We start from the raw sequence: 20,862 nt of genomic DNA, 5'->3' as shown, positions 1-20,862 counted from the left end.
TTGGTGCTGGGCCTTGGGCGTGTGGAAGCCGTGATTAGACCCCGAGGGCGTTAAGTGGGTCAGAACCGCAGCGGCCAATCCCTGGAACACGGGGGCGGAATTGCTAACGTGGGCTGACACGCCAGCGCAGCGAGAAATACCCAGTGAGAGGGTATTTATAGGAGTGAGAAGCAGAGCTGTGAAGAGTTCGCACAACTGCGCGTGACTTGGAGCGATCCACTGAGCGATTCGGATGATTCTACTCTTATTTTTATTCTATTTTGGGGGGGGGTGCAGGGGAGGTTGAGACAGTGAAGTAGAGAGATAAGGGGGGAGAGAGAGAGCGCACTAAACTGTCTTGTGCATGTCTCTCTCTCTATCTCTCTCTGCAATGGAGGCAGGCTGGAGAGGGATGGTATGTCTACTTAAATGGCGGCATATTGAGAACAGGGATAAAAGAAATGCCATGGAGGGATGGCCGCGGTCCTGCTCTCCACACCAGCGGCCGGGGAAGCGGGGCAAGCATGGTGCAGTGCGTCAGCCGCGGCTCTCGTCCTCTGGGGTTTAATTAGGAGCAGATCTTTTGCGAGAGATTCCAGCGATCAAAATCGCTCGGGACGCTCACCTGGGGCGTGTAGCCGCAGTCTTGCACAGCACACATGTGTATGTATGTGCGGGCTCTAGTGTGTGTGAGAGAGGGAGGGAGGTAGGGAGAAAGAGAGTGGGAGAAAGAGACAGAGGGAGCGAAATGGAGGAAGAGAGACTGGGCATGTTGAAAGGCATCGATGGGGGCTCACTGTGGGGGGACGGCGCTCCCTCTGTCCTGCTGCGCTGCTGTCATGGTGAGTGGTGCGGCTCTTGGGCTCTGAGGCCCACAGGACTGCAGTGTCAACTCTGATCTGGTGCCGAGCTTCACGGGGACTCGCAAAATTCATCAATGCAGTCGATCAATCAATTAATAAATCAATCAGCAGCCAAAGAAACCTGAATACAGCAGGATGCTGTGGCAGCGCAGGGCGGCGGTGTCCAGCTATGTTCACACTGAGCACAGGAGCAGAGGTGTCTGTATTGTAGACGTCAGCACAGCTGTCCGGCCTGACATCGAGGGGGACTTGCCCTCCGGCCCCTGTCTGGCCATATGCGTTCAGGGCATTGCTCCTGTCGCTCTTCTGGGGAATTACAGACGTTTCACTCCTCATGGAGATCGACTCAGTTTCGGTCAGTATTGTTATTCCCATCGCCTGCTGGTCTGTCAACGCAAGACACAGAAGGTCAAACTCTTCATTTATTTAGTTAGTTATTTGGTTATTTTTCTTCTGTTGTCTCTCGTTCTGCTGATGCCACACTAGCCAGCCCCCGGGGGGCGGGAGTTACTGACAGAGCAGACAGGGGTGACAGGAAGGGCTCTCAAACCCCAGAGATGTTCCTGTCTGTCCCTCCCTCCTCACACTCCTCCCAGCTAGCCCTGTGGGAGGTGCTGTACACCCTGGGAGCCGGCCTTCCCTAGTTGAGTGACACACTGCACTGCGTCACACTGCGTCACACTGCGTCACACTGCGTCACGCTGCACTACAGAAACATTGTGTTGTCTGTGTGCCTCTGTCCACCTCTCTCTCTCCATCTCGCTCTCTCTTCCTGTCAGTCTCTGTGTCTCGGTCCACCTCTCTGTCTGACCCCTGCGTCTGGGTGTCCTGCAGGTATCGTCCACGAGAACGTGAAGATGGGCTCCGACGGGGAGAGTGACCAGGCGTCCGGCACGTCGTCGGACGAGGTCCAGAGCCCGGTCCGGGTGCGGATGAGGAACAACCACCACCGGCGCATCTCCACCGAGGTACCGCTGTCCAGCGCTCAGAGCCGAGGGGGGGGATCAGATGAGATCAGAGCGCATGGCCATGTCCAGGGCGCAGGTCTAACACAGTGGCCCTCAGTCCTGTCCCTGGGGCCCAGCCACCCGTCTGCTGCTCCGGCTCAGCCAGTCAGAGCTTTTTAATCATTTTAAACTGCGGTATAAATATACTGTGGCTCAATAAGGCCCTTGAGTTCTCGTGTCCTTTTCGGAGATGAACTTAGCCCTCCAGGCGGCCCCCCCGAGCTGGGCTGGATAGACAGACGGGGGTGCCCCCAGGGGCCGGGCTGCGCAACACTGGTCTGGCTGCTCCACACCCAGTCCCTCGTACTGATGCAGGGAGAGGGTTAGATAATTACATTTATTAATCAATCTGGTTTTGAACGTAGGAGAGGAAAAAAAGGCAAACACGTTCTTCCTTATGGATAGATAAATAAACAATGTGTGTGTGGGTACAGTGTGTGTGTGTCAGTGTCAGAGTGTGTCTGTGTGTCAGCTGGGCTGCGCTGCACTGAGCAATATTGCAGGAAATGCCCCTGGTCACACAGCCGGTTGGAAGCTGCTCAATCTGGGCCAGTCAACCTTAAACTGTGTTCGCCTGATCATCTAAATGCTGTTTGACACACACACACACACACACACACACACAGAGAGAGAGAGAGAGAGAGAGAGAGAGAGAGAGAGAGAGAGACCTTCCTCTCTTTCTAGAATCTGTTCTTTCCTCCTCCTCCTCTCAGATTGCATGCATTTGTTTTCCTGTTGCCTTCCGTCCATCCCCCTCTCTCGTGTCGATGCTGTCTGCATGGCCGCTGCGCAAGTTTCCGCGCAGTGCTCTGTCCCTGTGATTGTTGTTTTGCCGCTGAGGGAGAGCGATGAAGGAGCGCTTGGAGCCGCCCAGCACTGTGAGTATCTCCTGCACTGTCCTCTGGCGCAGCAGCGGCCGCACATGCATATGCAAATGAGAGCCGGGCCGTGCATGGGGGCGTGTGATTTCGGGGGCATGGAGCCACGTGGGCCTGGGGCTGGAGGTGGGGGGGGATCAGACACCACTGGGGGAATCATCAGATTTAAAAAATGTATATACAGCTCTGGAAAAAATTGAGACCACTCCAAGTTCAGAAATCAATGTTATGTGGTCTCTTAATTTTTTCCAGAGCTGTATTTTCCTGCTACTTCCGAGCATCTGATCCAGGTCCATCTGTGTGTTGGGGAGTGCTCCTCATTATGCTTTGGGTTTCTGTTTAGTTTTTTGCTGTATCAGACCGCCTCGGGATCCTTGCTTCCTTCAGCGCACCAGAAGGATTTCAGAGTCTGAGATCTCTCTCTCTCTCAGGACATTAACAAGCGCCTGTCTCTGCCGGCCGATATCCGGTTGCCGGAGGGGTACCTGGAGAAGTTCGCTATGAACAGCCCTCCCTTCGACAAGCCCATGAGCCGCAGACTGCGCCGCGCCTCGCTGGTGAGTCTCGCCGCGTGTGCATGTGTGCGTGTGTGTGTGCGTGTTTGTGTGTGTGCGTGCGTGCGTGTGTGTTCCAATAACCTGTGGGGTTGTGGGGTCAGTGACCTCTTGGTGGCTGGGCGAGGGGGCTCCATCCCCACAGCTCCCTCCACTGCCTCCCTTCTTGGCCTGTACTAGGAGCTGCCCAGCTGGCACGCTGGCACGCCGGGGGGGCGTGTGTCGCAGCGATGGGTGCTACGCTGTCCGGCCCAGGTGCCAGCTGGGCCCCTCTGTCTCTGAAGGCGCGTTTACCCTGACCCTACTGAAAGGGGAGGCAGGAGCAGGAGAGAAGGAGGGCAGGAGAGGAAGAGAGGGAGCGGAGCAGTCTTGTTGTGTGTCGTGTTGGAGGAGAGGTGTGTGATCAGTGTGTGTGGGGAGCTCACTGGGGGACCCCATTCCCTCTGGCCTGGGCAGAGAGGTCAAGACCCCCTGTGTGGTGAAGCAGGTACGAGGGTCCGATCCTGCCCTGCGCTGTCCTGCACCCGTGAAGCATCTGAGCTCTGACAGGTCTGTGTGTCATTGTGCAGTTTTATTGATGATTGTCGGCCCTGTTCCTCAGCTCTCTCTTAATTCCAGGCACCTCCTGTGTTCTCTGAGCTTCAGGCACATTCATTAATTATTTAATTGGTGTTCTCTAATTAGCATTTTAATTCCTGGAGGGTTTTTTGTTTCTGGGGGGTGGAGGTGGGGGATGGTGGATAAAGGACTGCAGACTTGTGTGACACGTGGCACCATGCGGGGCACAAAAGGCCCCCTGGCATGCCGATGCAGGCAGAGAGACGAGGGGGTGTGGAATGTTGGGTTGCAGAATAAAAAATCTGAAAAGTTGTATTTTTTGGGGGGTTATTTTTTAGTGGCGGTGCTCAGGTACTGGTGTAGAGCTCAGGCACGTGAGGTACTCATGTCACCTGCTACTGCCACCCTCAACAGAAACACAACAGTAACTGACACACAGCGACAACAATCACAGTGTGAGGATTGCAGTGTGAGACACCTGTGCCTTCCTGTCCCGACACCAGGCCATGTCTGTGTCTGCGTGCATGTCTGCGTGCGTGTCTGCGTGCGTGTCTGCGTGTGTGGGTGTGTGTGTCGGCGCAGAGCTAGAGGACAAGGGACAGACGGGATGCAGAGTGAGAGATATGAGAGACAGATGGGCCCCTCAGTGGAAGATATGAGAGACAAACGGGCCCCTCAGTGGAAGATATGAGAGACAGACGGGCCCCTCAGTGGAAGATATGAGAGACAGACGGGCCCCTCATTTGGAGACCCGTGGTGTGAGGGCCGTGTGGCTGGTGGTACTCAGTGTTGGTAACCAGGCAGCAGCAGTGGTGATGTCATTGGCATCAATAATGCAGCGCTGTGTCAGACTGCTGAGTGACGGGACGCCAGCTGGAATTTCAGACCGGCAGGGCTGTACTGACGCACTGTTCACACACGCATACACTGATGCACTGTACACACATGCACGCACTGTACACACACTGACGCACTGTTCACACATACACTGACGCACTATACACACACTGACACACTGTACACACGCACACACTGACACACTGTACACACACTGACGCACTGTTCACACACACACTGACGCACTATACACACACTGACACACTGTACACACACACCCCCGCCCCTCTTTCCCTGGTGGAATCACTCACTGTTACTCACATTACGCCAGCGCGGCGCTGCCCCCTCGCCAGGTAGGCCAGTGCGTTGGGGAAAGGCCCTGCTGGGAGGAGGGTCTTGGGTTTGAATCTTGGCTCTGCCCCCCACCCCTGAATCATACTGCCTCCCCCTAGCCCATGTGAATGGCTGAGCTGGATTGATCTGATCTGATCCTGCTTGTGCTCCGTCTTTTAAAATGATGCATCAAACCAACCAGTCCAGTCAGTGACTCTACAGCACTCCAGTCCAGTCCAGTCCAGTCCGGGCTCCGGCCCCGAGCTCACACCCGTGTCAGGGGGGTCTGTGCTCGATCAGTCTGTCTCTTGAGGAGCCTGCGGTCCGGCCAGGGCTGCTCAGCCGGATTGTGTCGAGTCAACAGAGCCTCTTAAAAAGCCTTGTTTTCCGTTACTTCTTAATTACTTCTTAAATTGATACGTGTTCTCTCCTCCTCCTCCGTCTCCATACATGCAGCCTGAGAAGACAGTTCAAATCTGAGCAGAGTGCACACAACACGCTACACGCTGTTCTCACAGAGTCGGGGCGGAGCTGTGAGGGGGGGTAGCAGCTGTGTTGAGGTGCCCTGGGCTGAGAGAACAGCCTGGTTGTTGCAGATTGTTTTTATATGAGCAGTAACCCACAAACAGTGCTCTGATCACCCCCCACACACACACACACCCCCCACCGCACCACACTGCCAGCGTCAGGGAGGCGAGGAGACGCGTGGAGGAGAGAGACTGATACGGAGGTCTGGGCAGCCTCCTCCCACTCACCCACCCCCAGGGCTGAGCCGAAGGGAGAGGGAGAGAGCGAGGGGGAGGGGGCTGAGATGCAGTTATTAAAACCGTCCACTAATGATTATCACCATCACATAAATGTGTCGAAAACGCATCTGGCAGGATCTGTCTGTGTGTGTTTGTGTGTGAGTGTGTGTTTCCGTGTGGGTCCCTGTGCATCCGTGTGAGAGAATCTGTGTAGTAGCTTGTGGCCTTGAAAATCAGTGCATGCTTTATTTGTTAAGTTGGTCAGTGGTGCTGTGTGTGTGTGTGTGTGTGTGTGTGTGTGTGTGTGTGTGTGTGTGTGTGTGTGTGTGTGTACTGTACCGTAGTGCAGTGCAGTGTAGGGTCTGTATGGATCTGTACTTTTAAAACAGAGAGAAACAATAAAGTGTCACGCTGATTCATGTCCCCTCACTGGGCAGAGTGCGCAGCGTTGAGTCAAATGCTTCGTTCAACAACACTGTGTGGGTCCTGACATCTGGCGGTGTCGTGAGAGTGCAGAAATGCCTTCCAAAGTAAGCCGCACACTATCAAGAGTATCTGCAAGAGTGTGACTAGGAGATGGAGGGATGGATATAAATAAAAACTCTCCATGTCTCGCTCTCTGCTCCAGCGCTCCGCTGAGCCCCGGGCCGGGGGGGATCCGTGCAGATTGTGGTCCGTGCTCCAGCATTACTTTGATTAGGGCGGCCGGCTTCACGGGCTGTCGCAGGTTGTTTCTCGTTTTTTATTTCTGTGTCCTCCCCAAGGCTGTGGCAGAATCGGCAGCACAATCCACGAGCCCGGTTCACTCTCGTCTGTGTGTCGATGGAGGTTATTTGTGGAGGCGAGGCGGTGCGGAGCCCAGTGGGGCGGACTGCATTTAACAGACAGGCTGAGGGGGGATATAAATCTAAATGTGTGTGTGTTTGTGTGTAGCGTGTCAGGTGCACGGACAGAGATCAGGGCCCGCTGTGACTCGGTCTGGACAGGGGATGCATTTCTGTGAAGTCTGATGGGGTTCTGGGGACAGAGGCCAGACCGGCAGACTGACTTCCCCTTTCCTTTCCTGTCTTGCAGTCGGAGATCGGTTTCGGAAAGCTGGAGACCTACATCAAACTGGACAAGCTGGGGGAGGTGAGAGGGGTGCCGTGGGGGGTATACACTGCCACACTGCACTACACTGTGCTGTGCTACTCCTGTGTGATGCACTGAGAGCAGCTGTCTCTCAGTATTTCATATTTGTATCGATCGCAGTGAAGGTTGAGGCAGATGGCAGGAAATGACAACAACCCACAGTCCGTCTGCAGCCTGATGGGCCAATTACTCAAATGCGCGCACACGGCCACACAAAGACTTGCACTTGGACGCCCTGGGGGTCTGGCATGGCAGGGCGGAGGAGGCAGGAAGTGCATCTTTTAGCGAGAATAATCCTCGATTGATCAGTTCACTCTCTGAAAAACGGCTCTGTCGCTCAGCCCTGCACTGCGTTAACGATCCATGTGTTGTTGTGGTTTTGTTGATTCCTATCGTGTCCTTGTGTCCGAACTAACACATTCAACCCCCCAGTCTGACCCGCAACATTTCAGCAGAAACAAAACCCCCCTAGAAACAAACTAACAAACAAATTGCAGCACATTTTTATATTGTGTTTGAAGTGCTGGATTTTTTCAGCTGACCGCAGTGCTGCGTGCTGATTGGCTGCCGTGCTGTAACCTGCAGCTCTGTGCTTTAGGAATGATACCTCTACGCACTGCTGCTCTTCAGGATCTTGAGCCTAACAACTGTTCCCCCCCTCTCCTTCCCTTCCCCTCTCTCTCTCTCCTTCTTTCCTGCCCCCTCTCTCCCCCTCTCCCGCAGGGGACCTACGCCACGGTGTATAAGGGGCGCAGTAAGCTGACGGACAACCTGGTGGCTCTGAAGGAGATCCGTCTGGAGCACGAGGAGGGGGCGCCCTGCACCGCCATCAGAGAGGGTCAGCGCCCGCCTGTTCTTGCTAATGTCATCTTCGTCATCTTCATCGCACTGCAGTGCTGCTCCTGTCTGCCTTGGTCGATCCTGGCCTTGTTCTGATGCGTGTTGTTGTTATTCTGGGTCTCAGTGCTGCTGTCTGTCTGTTACAGTGTCGCTGCTGAAGGACCTGAAACACGCCAACATCGTCACCCTGCACGACATCATCCACACGGACAAGTGCCTGACACTGGTGTTCGAGTACCTGGTCAGTGAGTGAGTGAGTGTGTGTGAGTGAGTGTGTGTGAGTGAGTGTGTGTGTGTGTGTGTGACGGTGTGTGTGTGTCTGAGTCAGTCTCGTTCTACTCGTGTCAGTTCTGTTCACAATGCTTTATTTCTCTACACTGAGACAATAATGTGGATCAGAGTTCAGAATAAACATCTCAATTAGACGTGACAGGGATGCATCTGCTGTGGGTTCAATAACAAAGCTACGTTTCCTATAAACATAACGACAATAATATAATATGAATAGTGACAGTGTGGTTTCTCTCGCTCTGTAGGAGAGGGATCTGAAACAGTACATGGATGACTGTGGAAACATCATGAGTGTGTACAACGTCAAGGTGAGTGGAGAGCAGGCGGTGTCCTACCCACGTCTCACACACGTACACTTGCCACGAACCCTAGCCCCCCTGCTGTCAGTAAACTTTCTCCTCCCTCTATCCCTCCCTCAATCTCTCTCTCTCTCCCCCTCTCCCCAGATCTTCCTGTTCCAGCTGCTGAGGGGCCTGTGCTACTGCCACCGGCGGAAGGTGCTGCACCGAGACCTGAAGCCACAGAACCTCCTTATCAACGACCGCGGGGAGCTGAAGCTGGCGGACTTTGGTGAGATGGACAGAGAGATGATGGGGGGGAGATGGACGGTGGGGAGAGGGAGAGACACTGAGATGTGAATTGAGATGGACAGAGAGGGACAAGAGAGACAAGGTTTCTTGGGGAGAGATGGAGATGAGAGAGAAAGGAACAGACATGAGGCAAAGAGGGAGAGAGAGCGACATGAGAGAGAGACTGACTTGGAGAGCTCCTGCCAGGCTCTCGGTCGGGACTGCAGTTACTGCACCGTGTGTGCCGGTCCTGTCCTGCATCTCACCCCCTGCGTCCGTCCGTCTCCCAGGTCTGGCTCGGGCCAAGTCCGTTCCCACCAAGACGTACTCCAATGAGGTTGTGACCCTGTGGTACCGCCCCCCCGACGTGCTGCTGGGCACCACGGAGTACTCCACCCCCATCGACATGTGGTGAGAGACCTGTCGCCGACACACCTGTGCCCACACCTGTCCCCAACACACACCTGTCACCGACACACCCGTCCTCAATAAACCTGTCCCCGACACACACCTGTCCTCAATACACCTGTGCCAGATGTGGCCTCCCCTTTAACACACCTAATCTCAACACGCACCTGTCCCCAGCACACACACCTGCACTGAACACTGAAACACTGTTGTGCGTGTCTGTGTGTGTCAGTGGCTGTGGGCCAAGTTCCTATTTTCTGCTTCCTTTTACTACCTTGCTGTCATCCCTGTCTTGGAGCCCTGACTGTGTTTCCTCTCTTGCTCTGTTCTTCTTCTTTTCTTTTCTTACACTTTCTCTCCCTGCAGGCTTCCCTTCCCCCCCTCCCGTGCTATAAGTGTGTCAAGATAAAGCACAGTTTCCTCCAGGGGCTCCTTCTACTGTTTTTCATTTGTGCTTTTAAAAATCCCCCCCATTCCTTCCCTCCTGACATTTAAGCCCCTGTGTTTCTCCCTCAGTGCGTTCGGAGCGCTGCGGAGCAACACTGATGATAGAAAGCGCTGCCTCTAGCCCTCTGTGTGTGTGTGTGTGTGTGTGTTTGTGATTTGTTTGTGATTGATGTGATTTAATGATGGATTGATTCAGATCACAAGAAAGGTCACAGACATTAGGAGCGCTCTCTCTCTCTCCGTAGGGGAGTGGGCTGTATATTCTATGAGATGGTGACGGGCCGGCCGCTGTTCCCGGGATCCACCGTAGAGGATGAGCTGCACCTGATCTTCAGGATACTGGGTGAGTCTTCATGGGCTCTGTGCTGGGCTGTTAGACTCTGTATTGACTGTGTGCTGGGCTGTATGGACTCTATATTGACCACCCTGTGTCTGTCCTACAGGGACGCCCACGGAGGAGACCTGGACGGGGATCAGCACCAGCGAGGAGTTCAAGTCCTACAACTTCCCCCGCTACCACGCCGAGCCGCTGGTCAACCACGCCCCCAGGCACGCCTCTGATTGGTTCTTAATTGCTTAACTGGGTGTCCAATTGAGCAGTCAAACTGATAACGAGTTAATTGTCTCATTCGCCTTCGGCTCGTCATACTGTTATTCACGGATGTGTTCTCAGCAGAGAAGGAACATTGTCCCTCCCTTTCTCCCTCTCTCCCCATCCATGTCTTTCCTGTGAGCTTCCTGTCCTCTCTCCCTCCATCCTCCTCCCCGTCTCCGTCCATCTGTCTCTCCCGACACTCACTGAGTGATTGATAACCTCAGTGTGTCTGTCTGTCCGTCCACAGGATAGACAGTGACGGGCTGGACCTGCTGTCGAAGCTGCTTCAGGTGAGTCTCCGTCCGGTCAGGCGCCTCATAGTGATTCATCATTACACTTCATTACAGATCTGACAAGACTGAAATCTCCCTCTCTCTCTCCTCCTCTCTTCCCTCTCTCTCCCCAGTTCGAAGCGAAGAAGCGGGTGACGGCGGAGGAGGCTCTCAGACACCCGTACTTCCGGAGTTTGGGGGAGCAGGTGCAGACGCTGCCTGACAGTGAGTATCGTCCACTTCATCTCCTTGTCTCCCCCAGTTACTACAAATGAATTAAACTCTCTTAATAGCAAGACCACTGTCTGGTTTAAGACTCCTCTACATAAACTTTGAAAACGTTTGCAATATCAAATCCATATTCATGATTTTGTCTCTGACTGGGAGAGGAGACTCGGCCCTGCAGCTGCTCAGTGCTCCTCTGCTGCCCTCTGGTGGCCAAGTGCAGTTTCAGGAAGTGCTATAACTGCAGGTTTATGTTTGTTTTGGTCACCATCGTTTGTTTAAACTGATCAGTGATTTGCATGATAACTTTCCAGCGCTGTGACTCCATGTCCTGCTCTTGTAGCTCTGTGTCATCCTCTCTGATTACTATTAATTTATTTATCTGAAGTTGTAACCCCAAATGAATTAAACATGCACGCTCCCTCTCCCTCTGTGTTCTCAGCTGCCTCCATCTTCTCTGTGAAGGATATCCAGCTGCAGAGGGACCCGGGGAGAAGGTCCGCTGGGTTCCCTGAGACAGGTGAGGCGTGCCGGGGCAGACGGGCGGCCACTGGGTGGGCGAGAGACGAGGAGGGGGTTAGCAGGGGTAGGAGGAGGGATGTGTAACAATAAAGAGTGGACACGAACAAAAGTCTGGGGGTGTCACACTGCCACAGGAGCATCCCAAGAGAGCAGTGAGTTTGTCTCTCTCTGTCTGTGTCTCTGTGTCTCTCTCTGTCTCTGTGTCTCTCACTGTCTTTCTCAGCAGCATGCTGTCTCCTGTTGGCTCAGCGGTGTTGGCTTGCGTGTGGCTCTGTGCTGTGTGTGCGTCTCCGTCTCTCATCGCTGCGTCCCGCCGGGCCCGCACTGTCGGAGATCTTGGGTCCTGGGCAGTCTGAGCAGGGGGACGAGTGCTGTAGCCACGATGTCTGTCTCCCCTGGACAGACCGTTATCTGTGCTGTGTGTGCCGGGTTACTGTTTCTCTCTGGTGTTCAATGGATCTCTGTCTCTCTCTCCCTCTCTCCTGCTCCCGCCCTCCTCCTCTTCCTCTTTTCTTTGGTTTTATTTCCCTTCCCTCTTTTATTTTTGTGTGTCTGTCTATTTGTCTATCTGTCCATCCTCCGCCCCCCTGCCCCCTCTGTCCCCCATTGTTGCACCAGCATCCAATAAGCTGGGCTCAGCCTCGGCGGAGTACGTCCCAAAGGACGGAGCCAAAGCGCGCGCCCAGGCTCTCACCTCCCCGTCCTCCGGCTGAGCACGGCTCCCGCTTCGGTAAATCGCTCTGTCTGTCTGTGTGTTGTTTCTCTCTCTCTCTCCATCACCTGCTTCTCTCTGATTCAATTAATCAATTTGTATTTGTATAGCGCCCTTCGTAGGGTAGCCACAGAGCGCTTCTCTCTCTGTGTGCGTCTCTCTCTCTCTCTCTCTCTCTCTCTCTTTTGTCTCTCCGTGTCTCCGTGTTTCTTTACTGTCTCCTCTCTCTCTCTCTCTCTCTCTCTGGGTTTTCAGTATATACGTGTGCAGACTACAATGCTGCCTGCGTCTCGCTCTCTGAACATGGGATTTGATAGGGGGTGTATTGGGGGGGGGAGAGTGGCGGTGGTCTGGCGTTATTCGCTCTTACCCCCTCTGAGCAAACAGGGCAGTCAGTCCCAGTTTGTCCGTTCAGACTCCAGAGCCGCTACAGCCTCTTGTGTCCCCAGGAAGAAATCATTTGATCCGAAGGGGACGAGAGACTGTACCAGCACTCAGTCAAGTCCATTACTTAACTGGAGTTATTACGGGACCAGAAGTCAAAGCAACCTTTTTGGTTGCAATTCATACTAAAACAGGAAGGGAGTTGCCCCCCCCGGCGGGAGGACGCTGGTTCTGACCTGTGCGGGTTTGTGTTCAGTTCTGTACAGACTCCTGCACATGGACCTGTAGCCGGGCCCGGGCGGCGTCCACTTTGTTTTTGTTTGTGTGTCTGTCATGTAAGTGGGCGTGTGGTGTGTTTGTGTGTGTGTTATGTTCCTGTTACTCTTTGGGTCCTGTTGTGTTGTGTTGTGTTGTGCTGTGCATGTGCTGCTGTACAGTGGAGCATGCCTGTCTCACTGTGTGTCACTTTGTGTGTGTGTGTGTTGATGTGCTGTGTCAGTGCACTTCTGTGCATGCATGTGCGTGTGCATGTGGGTGTTCCTGTCTCAGAGAGCCCACATGTCTCGCACCAGCGGCTGGTTCTCTGTGTACAGCTACCTCTGCCCAGTCTGCTAATGCGAGGCAGTCACTGTGTGTGCGTGTGCGTGTCACTACAGTGTTTTAAATAGTCTGTGTTGTAAAGTGAATGTTCTCTTGTTCTTGCTCTCCCTCTTCTCTCCCTCTCTCTCTCTCTCTCTCAGCCCAGGGAAAGAGTCGGAGGCAGAGTTTGTTGTTTTAAGGTACTGGAGTGGTGTGTACGTGTGCGTGTGATGGGGGGTGGGGGGGGAGAGAGCAGGGACCAGCGTGTGGACCGCAGTCTGGACCCCCTCCTCTCCCAGGACCACAGAGAAACCGATCAAACAAGGTGGACGATGAAGAGGACAAGGAGGGGACACGTCTGTGATGCTGCCGCCGCCGCCGCTCTGCAGGCGTCCTGCTCTATTTCTTATTCATTTCATTTTAATATTCAGTAGTTTTTATTTTTCCTTGGTGGGGGGGTGTTTAATCCTGAGGACTGTGCACAGAGATGCACCCCCCACCCTGCCCCTCCTCTGCCCCACTGGTCCAGTCTCCGCTCCTGCATGACTCCAGCGGCCGTGACGCGGATCCGGGGCCACAATCAGGCAGGATCTTGCAGCCGGTCCCACTTATCTCCCCCCCCCCCCCCCCCCCACACACACACCCTGTCCCACACCGCTTCCACTGACTCCAATGGTTTAATCAGGGACTCTCTCCCTCTACGTCTCCATCTCTCTCTCCCCCTCCCTCCTCCAGCTCAGATCAGTGTCTGCGGTTGTTTGTTGGAGGACAATGAGGACAGTTTGGGGCGCTGGCCCGGCGGGGCTGCAGGCGTGTGTGTGGAGAGTTTGTGTTGTCTGACCAGGATGGCAGACCAGACACTCGTGTTGCCCCTGAAGTCAGTAATCAGGACTTCCATCGCTATACAGTAACACTAGAGTACAGGACACGGTACTACAGCAAGTTTGTGTTACACGGCACTGCAGTACAGGACACTACAGTATAATACAATTCGGTACAGTAAACTGCACTACAGAACAGAAGGGAGAGTGAGAGACTGCGGAGTATGTGTGTGTGTGAGTGTAGAAAGAGAGTGTGTGCAGAGAGAGAGAGAGTGTGTGTGTGTAGAGACACTGTGTGCACAGGGAGAGTGAGTGTGTTTTTGCACCAAACTGATATGAAGAGTAAATTGCAATAATAGTTTTTTTTTCATGTTCCTCATTGTGTTTGAGTGCATCTAATCAGATCTAATCTGTGAGACTCAGCTCAGTCTGTCTCAACTCAGCCTGCCCCTCTGAGCTGCTCATGTCAGAGAGAGGCTCCTCAGACTAGATCATTATAACAATAATAACGATGATTATGATGATAATTTCGCTCCCTGATTCAGGAGATCTGGAATCTCTTCTTATAAAACCTGATTCTCTGTGTCCCGGTAAAGAGTTTTAAAAGTCCTTGCAACTCGTTCTTTTAACGTAAAAATACACATTTATCCATTTTCTGATCTTTGAGCCCGGATGGGTTTTGAGTGGAGGGGCAGCGAGGGGGTGCAGGGCGGGCTAATTGGACTGCGCTGGTCTGGGGAGAGAGAGACGCACAGCCTTCTGGGAGTCTGTCCAGCTACACTGCGCGTTTCTCACAGTTTGTCCGTTTACACCCGGGTGAGCTGTGCGGGGGGGGCTCCAGCTGCCCGGATCCGAAACTGCATCGTGTGTTTTGTGTTTTGTGGGAATGAGTTTTGATCCTCTGTCCAGTGCTGGACTTGTCTCAGGTCACGCTTTACAGCAACGGGCTGCAGTTCCTGCTGAAGTGGCGTGTGCATCCCACGGATGTGTGTGCTCTTCCAGTGCGTCCTGCTCTCTAGCACGCGTGTCTTGACCACTGACCCAGCCGGAAGCCCTCCCGACCCCCAGCCCTCACCCTGTCACACCTGTGAAAAGCAGCAGAACTGGGTTGAAGGGCGCAAGGTGTTCCTGTGGGATTGACACACCAGTGCGTCATCAGTGTCTGCCCAGTGTTGTACAGTGTGAACCCCACTGCATCAGAGTGTGGATGAATGATGTGCAAAAGCAGACGAGGGGACAAAGGGACAGACTTTGACACAGTGAGTTTCCAGGAAGCACTTCTGCAAAGAGTCTTCAGACGAGAGAGACCTGCATTTTAGTATTTTATTTTAATTTTGATAGATTAGAGGCCTTTGATTTATCAGAGCTTCTCACTGGCGCAGACACGGCTGCAGCCGGACGCCAGTTTCATTGTCGACACAGTCTGGCTGTTTTCTTGTTCGGTTTCGTCAGGTGTGTGCGTTCGAGGCCCGTCTGTGCTCTGCCTGGATTCCTCTCAGAGTTACAGGGACTTTATAAGGATGGGGACTGTGGCGCAACATGGAATATGAACACTTTCTGTGGAAGCCATCACACACAGTTGGACTGTCGGACCCCAGAGTGCTGCTTTGGGGGTGATAACGCTTCCCTGGGGGGTCCTGGGAACCGCACAGTAAACGCCCGGCTCACAGGATGGTCTGCGGGTCTCTGCGGCCGACTGTCTGTGTCCGTTGATTCTGTGCTTGCGTGTGTGTGTGTGTGCATGTGCGCTCCCATGGGCAACCAGTGCTGGAAGGAACTGGTTTTGTCACTCGAGGGCAGATAAACCAATTAAGTGATAGTAGGGTTTGTGTCCCACTGTAAACAAGCATGTGACTGAAGGCCTCGGGGGGCGGGGGAGGCTTTCAACTTACCTTGGGAGGGTAGGTGTGTGTATGCGTGTGTGCGTGTGCGTGTGTGTCTGTCCTCAGCCTTCTGCGCTCCTGACTCCTCCTCCTTCCTCTTGAGTGCCTGCAGAACTACTAGAAACAGAGACAAATACAAAGCAAGTGACCCCTGACCCCTGCGGGAGGCGGACGTGTAGAAGTCACTTCCTCTGTAGGTTTTATTTATTTATTTAAAGAGGAGAACCAGCTTTGCTGCAGACATGGGAACCACCGCACCGCCCAGACCCGGACACTCGAGGGCTGCCGGGTCATAATCAGTACATTGATCCAGCTCCACGACTGACTGTGAATCCGTCACGAACACTGGCTGTCTCGCGGTGCTCCCCCGGTGTCGTGCCGCCTGTCGGGCCGGTGGGGGGCGCTGGCCTCAGGCACCTGATGGACGGATCACTGCGTCTCCGTCTCGCCTCACTCGGCTGCCCCTGCTGTATGAGACAGGGAGCTGCACCCCACCTCTGTCTTTTTTCCAAGTCCACCTTCTTCACTGTAACATTTTGTATATTACTGCTACCAATAAACCAGTCAGGAACAGTACCTGTGTGTCGTGGTGTTTCCGTTCCATCTCTCCTCTTCCTCGCTTTTTAAATGAGAAAATAAAAACTTTAAATGAATCCAAAGGAACCCATTAGAGGAGCATGCTAATTTAAAAAATAAATGTGTTTTTCACAGTCCATTTGAGGAGCAGCGGGGTGGGGATGTGTGTGTTCGACAGGAAGAGCGAGTGTGTCTGAGTGTGTTTAATGGAGTAGTACTGGACTCCGGGCGCAGTCTTGTCCATATGGTGTGTGTTTTCATGTGAACTATTACTTATCTTACCATTTCTATGATGGTGCACTGTACATTACCAATGATTATACCATGTTTTTACCATGGTAAACAATTATACCACAGTATATTTTTACCACGTTTCCCATGCTAAACCACATTACGCCTTACTTTATTTTTACCACAGTGTCCCACACTACAGTTGTAGGACAGGGGGTCCCAGCCCTGGTCCTGCCAGACCCCCCACCCTGCTGGTTTTTGTTCCAGTTGAACTCTCAATTACTTAATTTAACCCTTAATTGAATTAATGATTTCCTGAATGAGAGCCTTTTAATGATTATAAACAGTAGGAGTTTTAAGTATAGAATTCTATAAAGAACTTCTTAAAGAAGCAAATTATACAATTTAAAGTAAAATCTAAGCAGATTGTTACTTCAATTAAGGTTCAATTAAGTAATTGAGAGCTCGGTTGGAATGGAAACTAGCAGGGCAGGGCGTCCCCAGGACCAGGGTTAAGAACGCTGTTGTAGGGGACAGTTGTGTCTCAGCCTCATATTGGGCCCCTGGTCCCATAGGACATTTCCTGTCCCCATAGACTTGTATTTGTATATTATAGAGGGTTTATGATGTAAAAACTGTTTACATCACTCACGTCTCAGTGTTTCCCTCTAGATTTAGTGTTTTTATTCCCTACAGTGATATTTCTACAATCCGACAAAGGTTTTTTTAAAGGTAAGTGAGGATTTTATGAGTTTTTTCTAGTTTAATCATTTATAATGCTGTTTCCTTGTTCTACTGTCACTGACATTGACTTGCATACAAGCACACACCAACACATGTCCAATCATATATCAGGTGCAGACATTGTTTCTTCACGTTTCAATTCCAGTGTTTCTACTCGTGCATGTTATACCTGTCCGTCCAGTTTCCTCCCGCAGGGGGCGGTATCGTGACTGGATTTCACCTGCTGAGTCTGGCTGCTGAGAACCGTAATGCAGTGATATTTTGCGCAGATAGGCTGTTTTATAATGGTTTTGTAAATAAATAAATTACATGTTTGCATTTAATTTATTATTTTTATTTTTGCACTATTCATAAATCTGTCAATCATCTTGTTTTATATACAGGGAAGGCAAAACGTATGTCTGAACACTAACACAACAGAGCACACATGGATGTTTCACACAGATACACATACACGTGTATTGCAGACTGACACGCACTCGCCCACTCTTCCCAGTTTCTTGGAGGACAGTCCCTGCCGCAGTTGTGTCCCACACTCGGAGACGTTACCTCAGACCGTGTGACAGCAGGCTTTGTAAAGACTTCCAGAAAATGTGCGAAGGGGCGCAGTGACCTCAGCCTCCGACGGAAGTGCGTTTGGGTTCAACTGCAGGGAATGGCAACACAGGCAGAAAATGAGAAAAAAATAATACAAAAATGTGTGCATTATGCAAAACAGTGACCTGACAACGGAGCGGTTTTGAGTCACAGTACCCCCCCACTCTCATACACGCACTCACACAGTTCTTCAATGGTTTTCTTATTGAACCGCACAGAAAAGACCATTGTGTCTGATGTGCTCTCTGGCCAAATTGGCTGCCAAACCTACCATTTTCTCAGAAGCAGGAAAAGAAGTAAGAACACACAAAGACCCAAGAAACAAACGCACAACACAAAGACACAAGAAATACACGCACAACAGAGACAAGAAACAAACGCACAACACAAAGACCCAAGAAACAAACGCACAACACAGACAAGAAACAAACACACAACACAAAGACCCAAGAAATACACGCACAACACAAAGACACAAGAAATACACGCACAACAGAGACAAGAAACAAACGCACAACACACAGAGACAAGAAACGCAAACACCCTCCCAGCCTGAACAGAACAACAAAATCTGCAATACAGTGTGTCCCGTCCTCTGTGCTGCAGTGTGTCCTGTCTTCTCTGTGGGACAGTGACATCTGCGCTGTGGTGCGTTCTGACTCACAGTCACTTGGCATTTTGCAGAACACAAAGGGTCCTTGAACAGCCTGCGTGGGGAAGTTGCTTGTTCCCACAGCGGGACTGAGGTCATGTCTCTCCCTGGCCAGCCTGGACACCCAGACTCACACCAACACCGTCTGAACGCCCAGACACCCAGTCCTTCCCATCAAGCTGTGCAGCGCTTTACACCCCTGTCTCCTGGCACTGGGTTTGATTTTGTACTTGAATGTAGTTTGTGGATTGTGATGATTTGTTCAGTCTTTTGCATTATTGTAGTATTTGTGTGTGTGAAGGAGTGTGCAGGAATTGAGGCCGCTGACTCCTCTGTGGTTCTGTGGCTCCGTGGCTCTGTGGTTTGGTTCTCTGACCGCTGTGGGCAGGCTGCCACTCCGAGCCCCATCACAGGTCCAGAGACAGAGGGGTGATGGGTACCAGACAGAAGGCAGGGGGTCTGTGCCTGCTCATTGTGCCGTGGGCTCGCCCACCCCAGTGGATGTGTGTGTGTCTCGTCTTTCTGCTCTTTCACTTGTTGGCATGTTTGTTCTGTCTATTTCTTGTGCTGCCCTTTTGCTCTATTCTGCTCTGTCCTTTGCCTTTCAGAGTCAGAGTCTGGGGGCACGGCGCAGAAAGAAGGGGAAAGAGGCATGTTGTCTGTTTCTCAGTCACACGACTGTAAATTTCAAAGACAGAGGGTTAATTAAAAAGGCCCCCTCCTGCCCTTGCTGTAAAGGCTTTGACAAACTGCTGCTTTTACTCTTTTAAAACTGTCCTGGCATTGTTGTCCCAGCTTCCTCCTGCTCCTGTTCGCTGGTGTCCCTGCAGTGAATGGGTTCGATTGTCCGGGACTCTGCTGAGGCCAGCTCAGTGTGTGTGTCTGTGTGTTAATGTGTGCCCAGTCTACAGAGGGACAGGTGGAGCAGTCTGTGTGTGTCTGTGTGCGTGTGTGCGTGTGTGTGTGTGTCCGTGTGCGTGTGTGCGTGCGTGTCTTGTATGTGTGTGTGTGTCTGTGTGTGTGTCTGTGTGTCTGTGTGTGTGTGTGCGTGCGTGCGTTGTATATGTGTGTGTGTGTCTGTGTGTGTGTGTGTGCGTGCGTGCGTTGTATATGTGTGTGTGTGTCTGTGTGTGTCTGTGTGCGTGTGTGCGTGTGTGTCTGTGTGCGTGTGTGCGTGCGTGTCTTGTATGTGTGTGTGTGTGTCTGTGTGTGTGTCTGTGTGTCTGTGTGTGTGTATGTGCATGTCTGTGTGTGGGCGTGTGTGCGTGCGTGCGTTGTATATGTGTGTGTGCGTGTCTTTTATGTGTGTGTGTGTGTGTGTGTCTGTGTGCGTGTGTGTGTCTGTGTGTGTCTGTGTGTGTGTGTGTGTGTCTGTGTGTGTGTCTGTGTGCGTGTGTGTGTGCGTGTCTTTTATGTGTGTGTGTGTCTGTGTGTCTTGTATGTGTGTGTGTGTGTGCGTGTGTCTGTGTGTCTTGTATGTGTGTGTGTGTGTGTGTATTTTGTTGAAATTCACTCCGCTGCTCCAGTTGCTCGACACTGGCGGTTCTTGGCCTCCCACATCTGCTGCCTCGGACATCCGTTCTCATGAGTCGACCCCGCGTCCCGACGGGCAGTCATCCCGCTATCTCTCGCCCCTCAATCGGATCATCAGTGGAGAACGGATGAACAGCCTGACCCTCTCTGTGTCCCAGGGCAGCGGCTCAGGTCGGAGGTCAGGGGTCACAGTGATGTCATAGGGGTCATCTCACCCTGGTCCTGCAGATGGCAGCAGGTGCCGGTCGGTGATGCTCTGAGAACTGGGACGAGTGTGTTAGTGGAACGACACCGAGCTGAATCGGGTCTTTAAGAGCTCAGGGAAGAACAACACCCAATGATTTAACACAGCAGCTGAGCAAATAATGTTGCTTTTTCCCCCCACAATGTAAACAAAAATATCTCTGTGTTCCAGTGATTTGGGATACATTTTTATTTTTCTTCTCCTCCTTTTTCTCCTCCTCAGGACTGTGTTGTGCACAGAGCAGAGTGAGCTGGTTCTCCTGGGTCTCTGGAGGCCTCACCCTCGTGCAAGTGGTGCTGTTTATGTGAACCATATTCGAACCTGTGTTAGAGTCAGGGGTTTCCTTTGAGTTTCACCCTCAATTCCGATCGAGGAAGAAACTCATCTCCCTCTCTACCAGCTGTCCGACAGCAGCCGCTGACTTGTTGTACAAAGCACTTTGAGATCACTGCTAACCTCATGGGAACAGCAGGGCATCTTCTGTAACAAAAAAACAAAACAACAACAACAACGGCCCCTGGAGGAGGATGACTGGGGATCGCAGAGTTAAAAAGAAAAAAGAAGTAAAGGTTTTGACCAGGAGTTATGCTCATTTGGCAGCGTCTCGGTGTGGGGAGCTCTGAACCGCATTCCTGCGCGGAGAATGTCTCCAGATTAGCTGTGCTGTGGACAGGAGTATCCGTCCCCGGGCCGCAGCTCATTAAAGCCCCCAGGGGGAGGAGGGCCGGCGCTGAGAGTGGACCCTGCTTGTGTCAAATAGCTCTGGTGTTATTGTATCAGTGGGAAAAGAAACTTGGCAATAAACCCATGCTGGTGGAGCATTCGGATTCTGCTGATCCAGTTGAACGCCG

The 20,862-nt window shown here is 52.4% G+C and overlaps 1 protein-coding gene across 4 annotated transcripts in view; it reads left to right on the top strand.

Moving 5' to 3' along the window:
• LOC136730129 (cyclin-dependent kinase 17) overlaps positions 1–16,010 on the top strand; it is a 43,266-nt gene extending 27,256 nt beyond the window's left edge. For 3 of the 4 annotated variants that reach the window (XM_066697568.1, XM_066697569.1, XM_066697570.1), the window contains 15 exons: positions 1,677–1,810; positions 3,159–3,284; positions 6,830–6,886; positions 7,610–7,724; positions 7,873–7,967; positions 8,263–8,325; positions 8,464–8,587; positions 8,877–8,997; positions 9,687–9,784; positions 9,885–9,990; positions 10,284–10,326; positions 10,443–10,533; positions 10,976–11,053; positions 11,674–11,785; positions 12,892–16,010. In XM_066697568.1, the coding sequence (XP_066553665.1) occupies positions 1,677–1,810; positions 3,159–3,284; positions 6,830–6,886; positions 7,610–7,724; positions 7,873–7,967; positions 8,263–8,325; positions 8,464–8,587; positions 8,877–8,997; positions 9,687–9,784; positions 9,885–9,990; positions 10,284–10,326; positions 10,443–10,533; positions 10,976–11,053; positions 11,674–11,768 (1,346 nt within the window). In that variant the 3' untranslated portion in view covers positions 11,769–11,785; positions 12,892–16,010. The remainder of the gene's footprint in view (positions 1–1,676; positions 1,811–3,158; positions 3,285–6,829; positions 6,887–7,609; positions 7,725–7,872; positions 7,968–8,262; positions 8,326–8,463; positions 8,588–8,876; positions 8,998–9,686; positions 9,785–9,884; positions 9,991–10,283; positions 10,327–10,442; positions 10,534–10,975; positions 11,054–11,673; positions 11,786–12,891) is intronic. The other variant, XM_066697571.1, reaches the window with a different exon arrangement.
• The last annotated feature ends 4,852 nt before the right edge of the window (positions 16,011–20,862 follow it).

Source organism: Amia ocellicauda, chromosome 3 (genome assembly GCF_036373705.1).
Source record: "Amia ocellicauda isolate fAmiCal2 chromosome 3, fAmiCal2.hap1, whole genome shotgun sequence".
Lineage (NCBI taxonomy): Eukaryota > Metazoa > Chordata > Actinopteri > Amiiformes > Amiidae > Amia > Amia ocellicauda.
The sequence above is the reverse complement of the archived record's forward strand: the minus strand, read 5'-3'. Positions and strand labels throughout refer to the sequence as shown.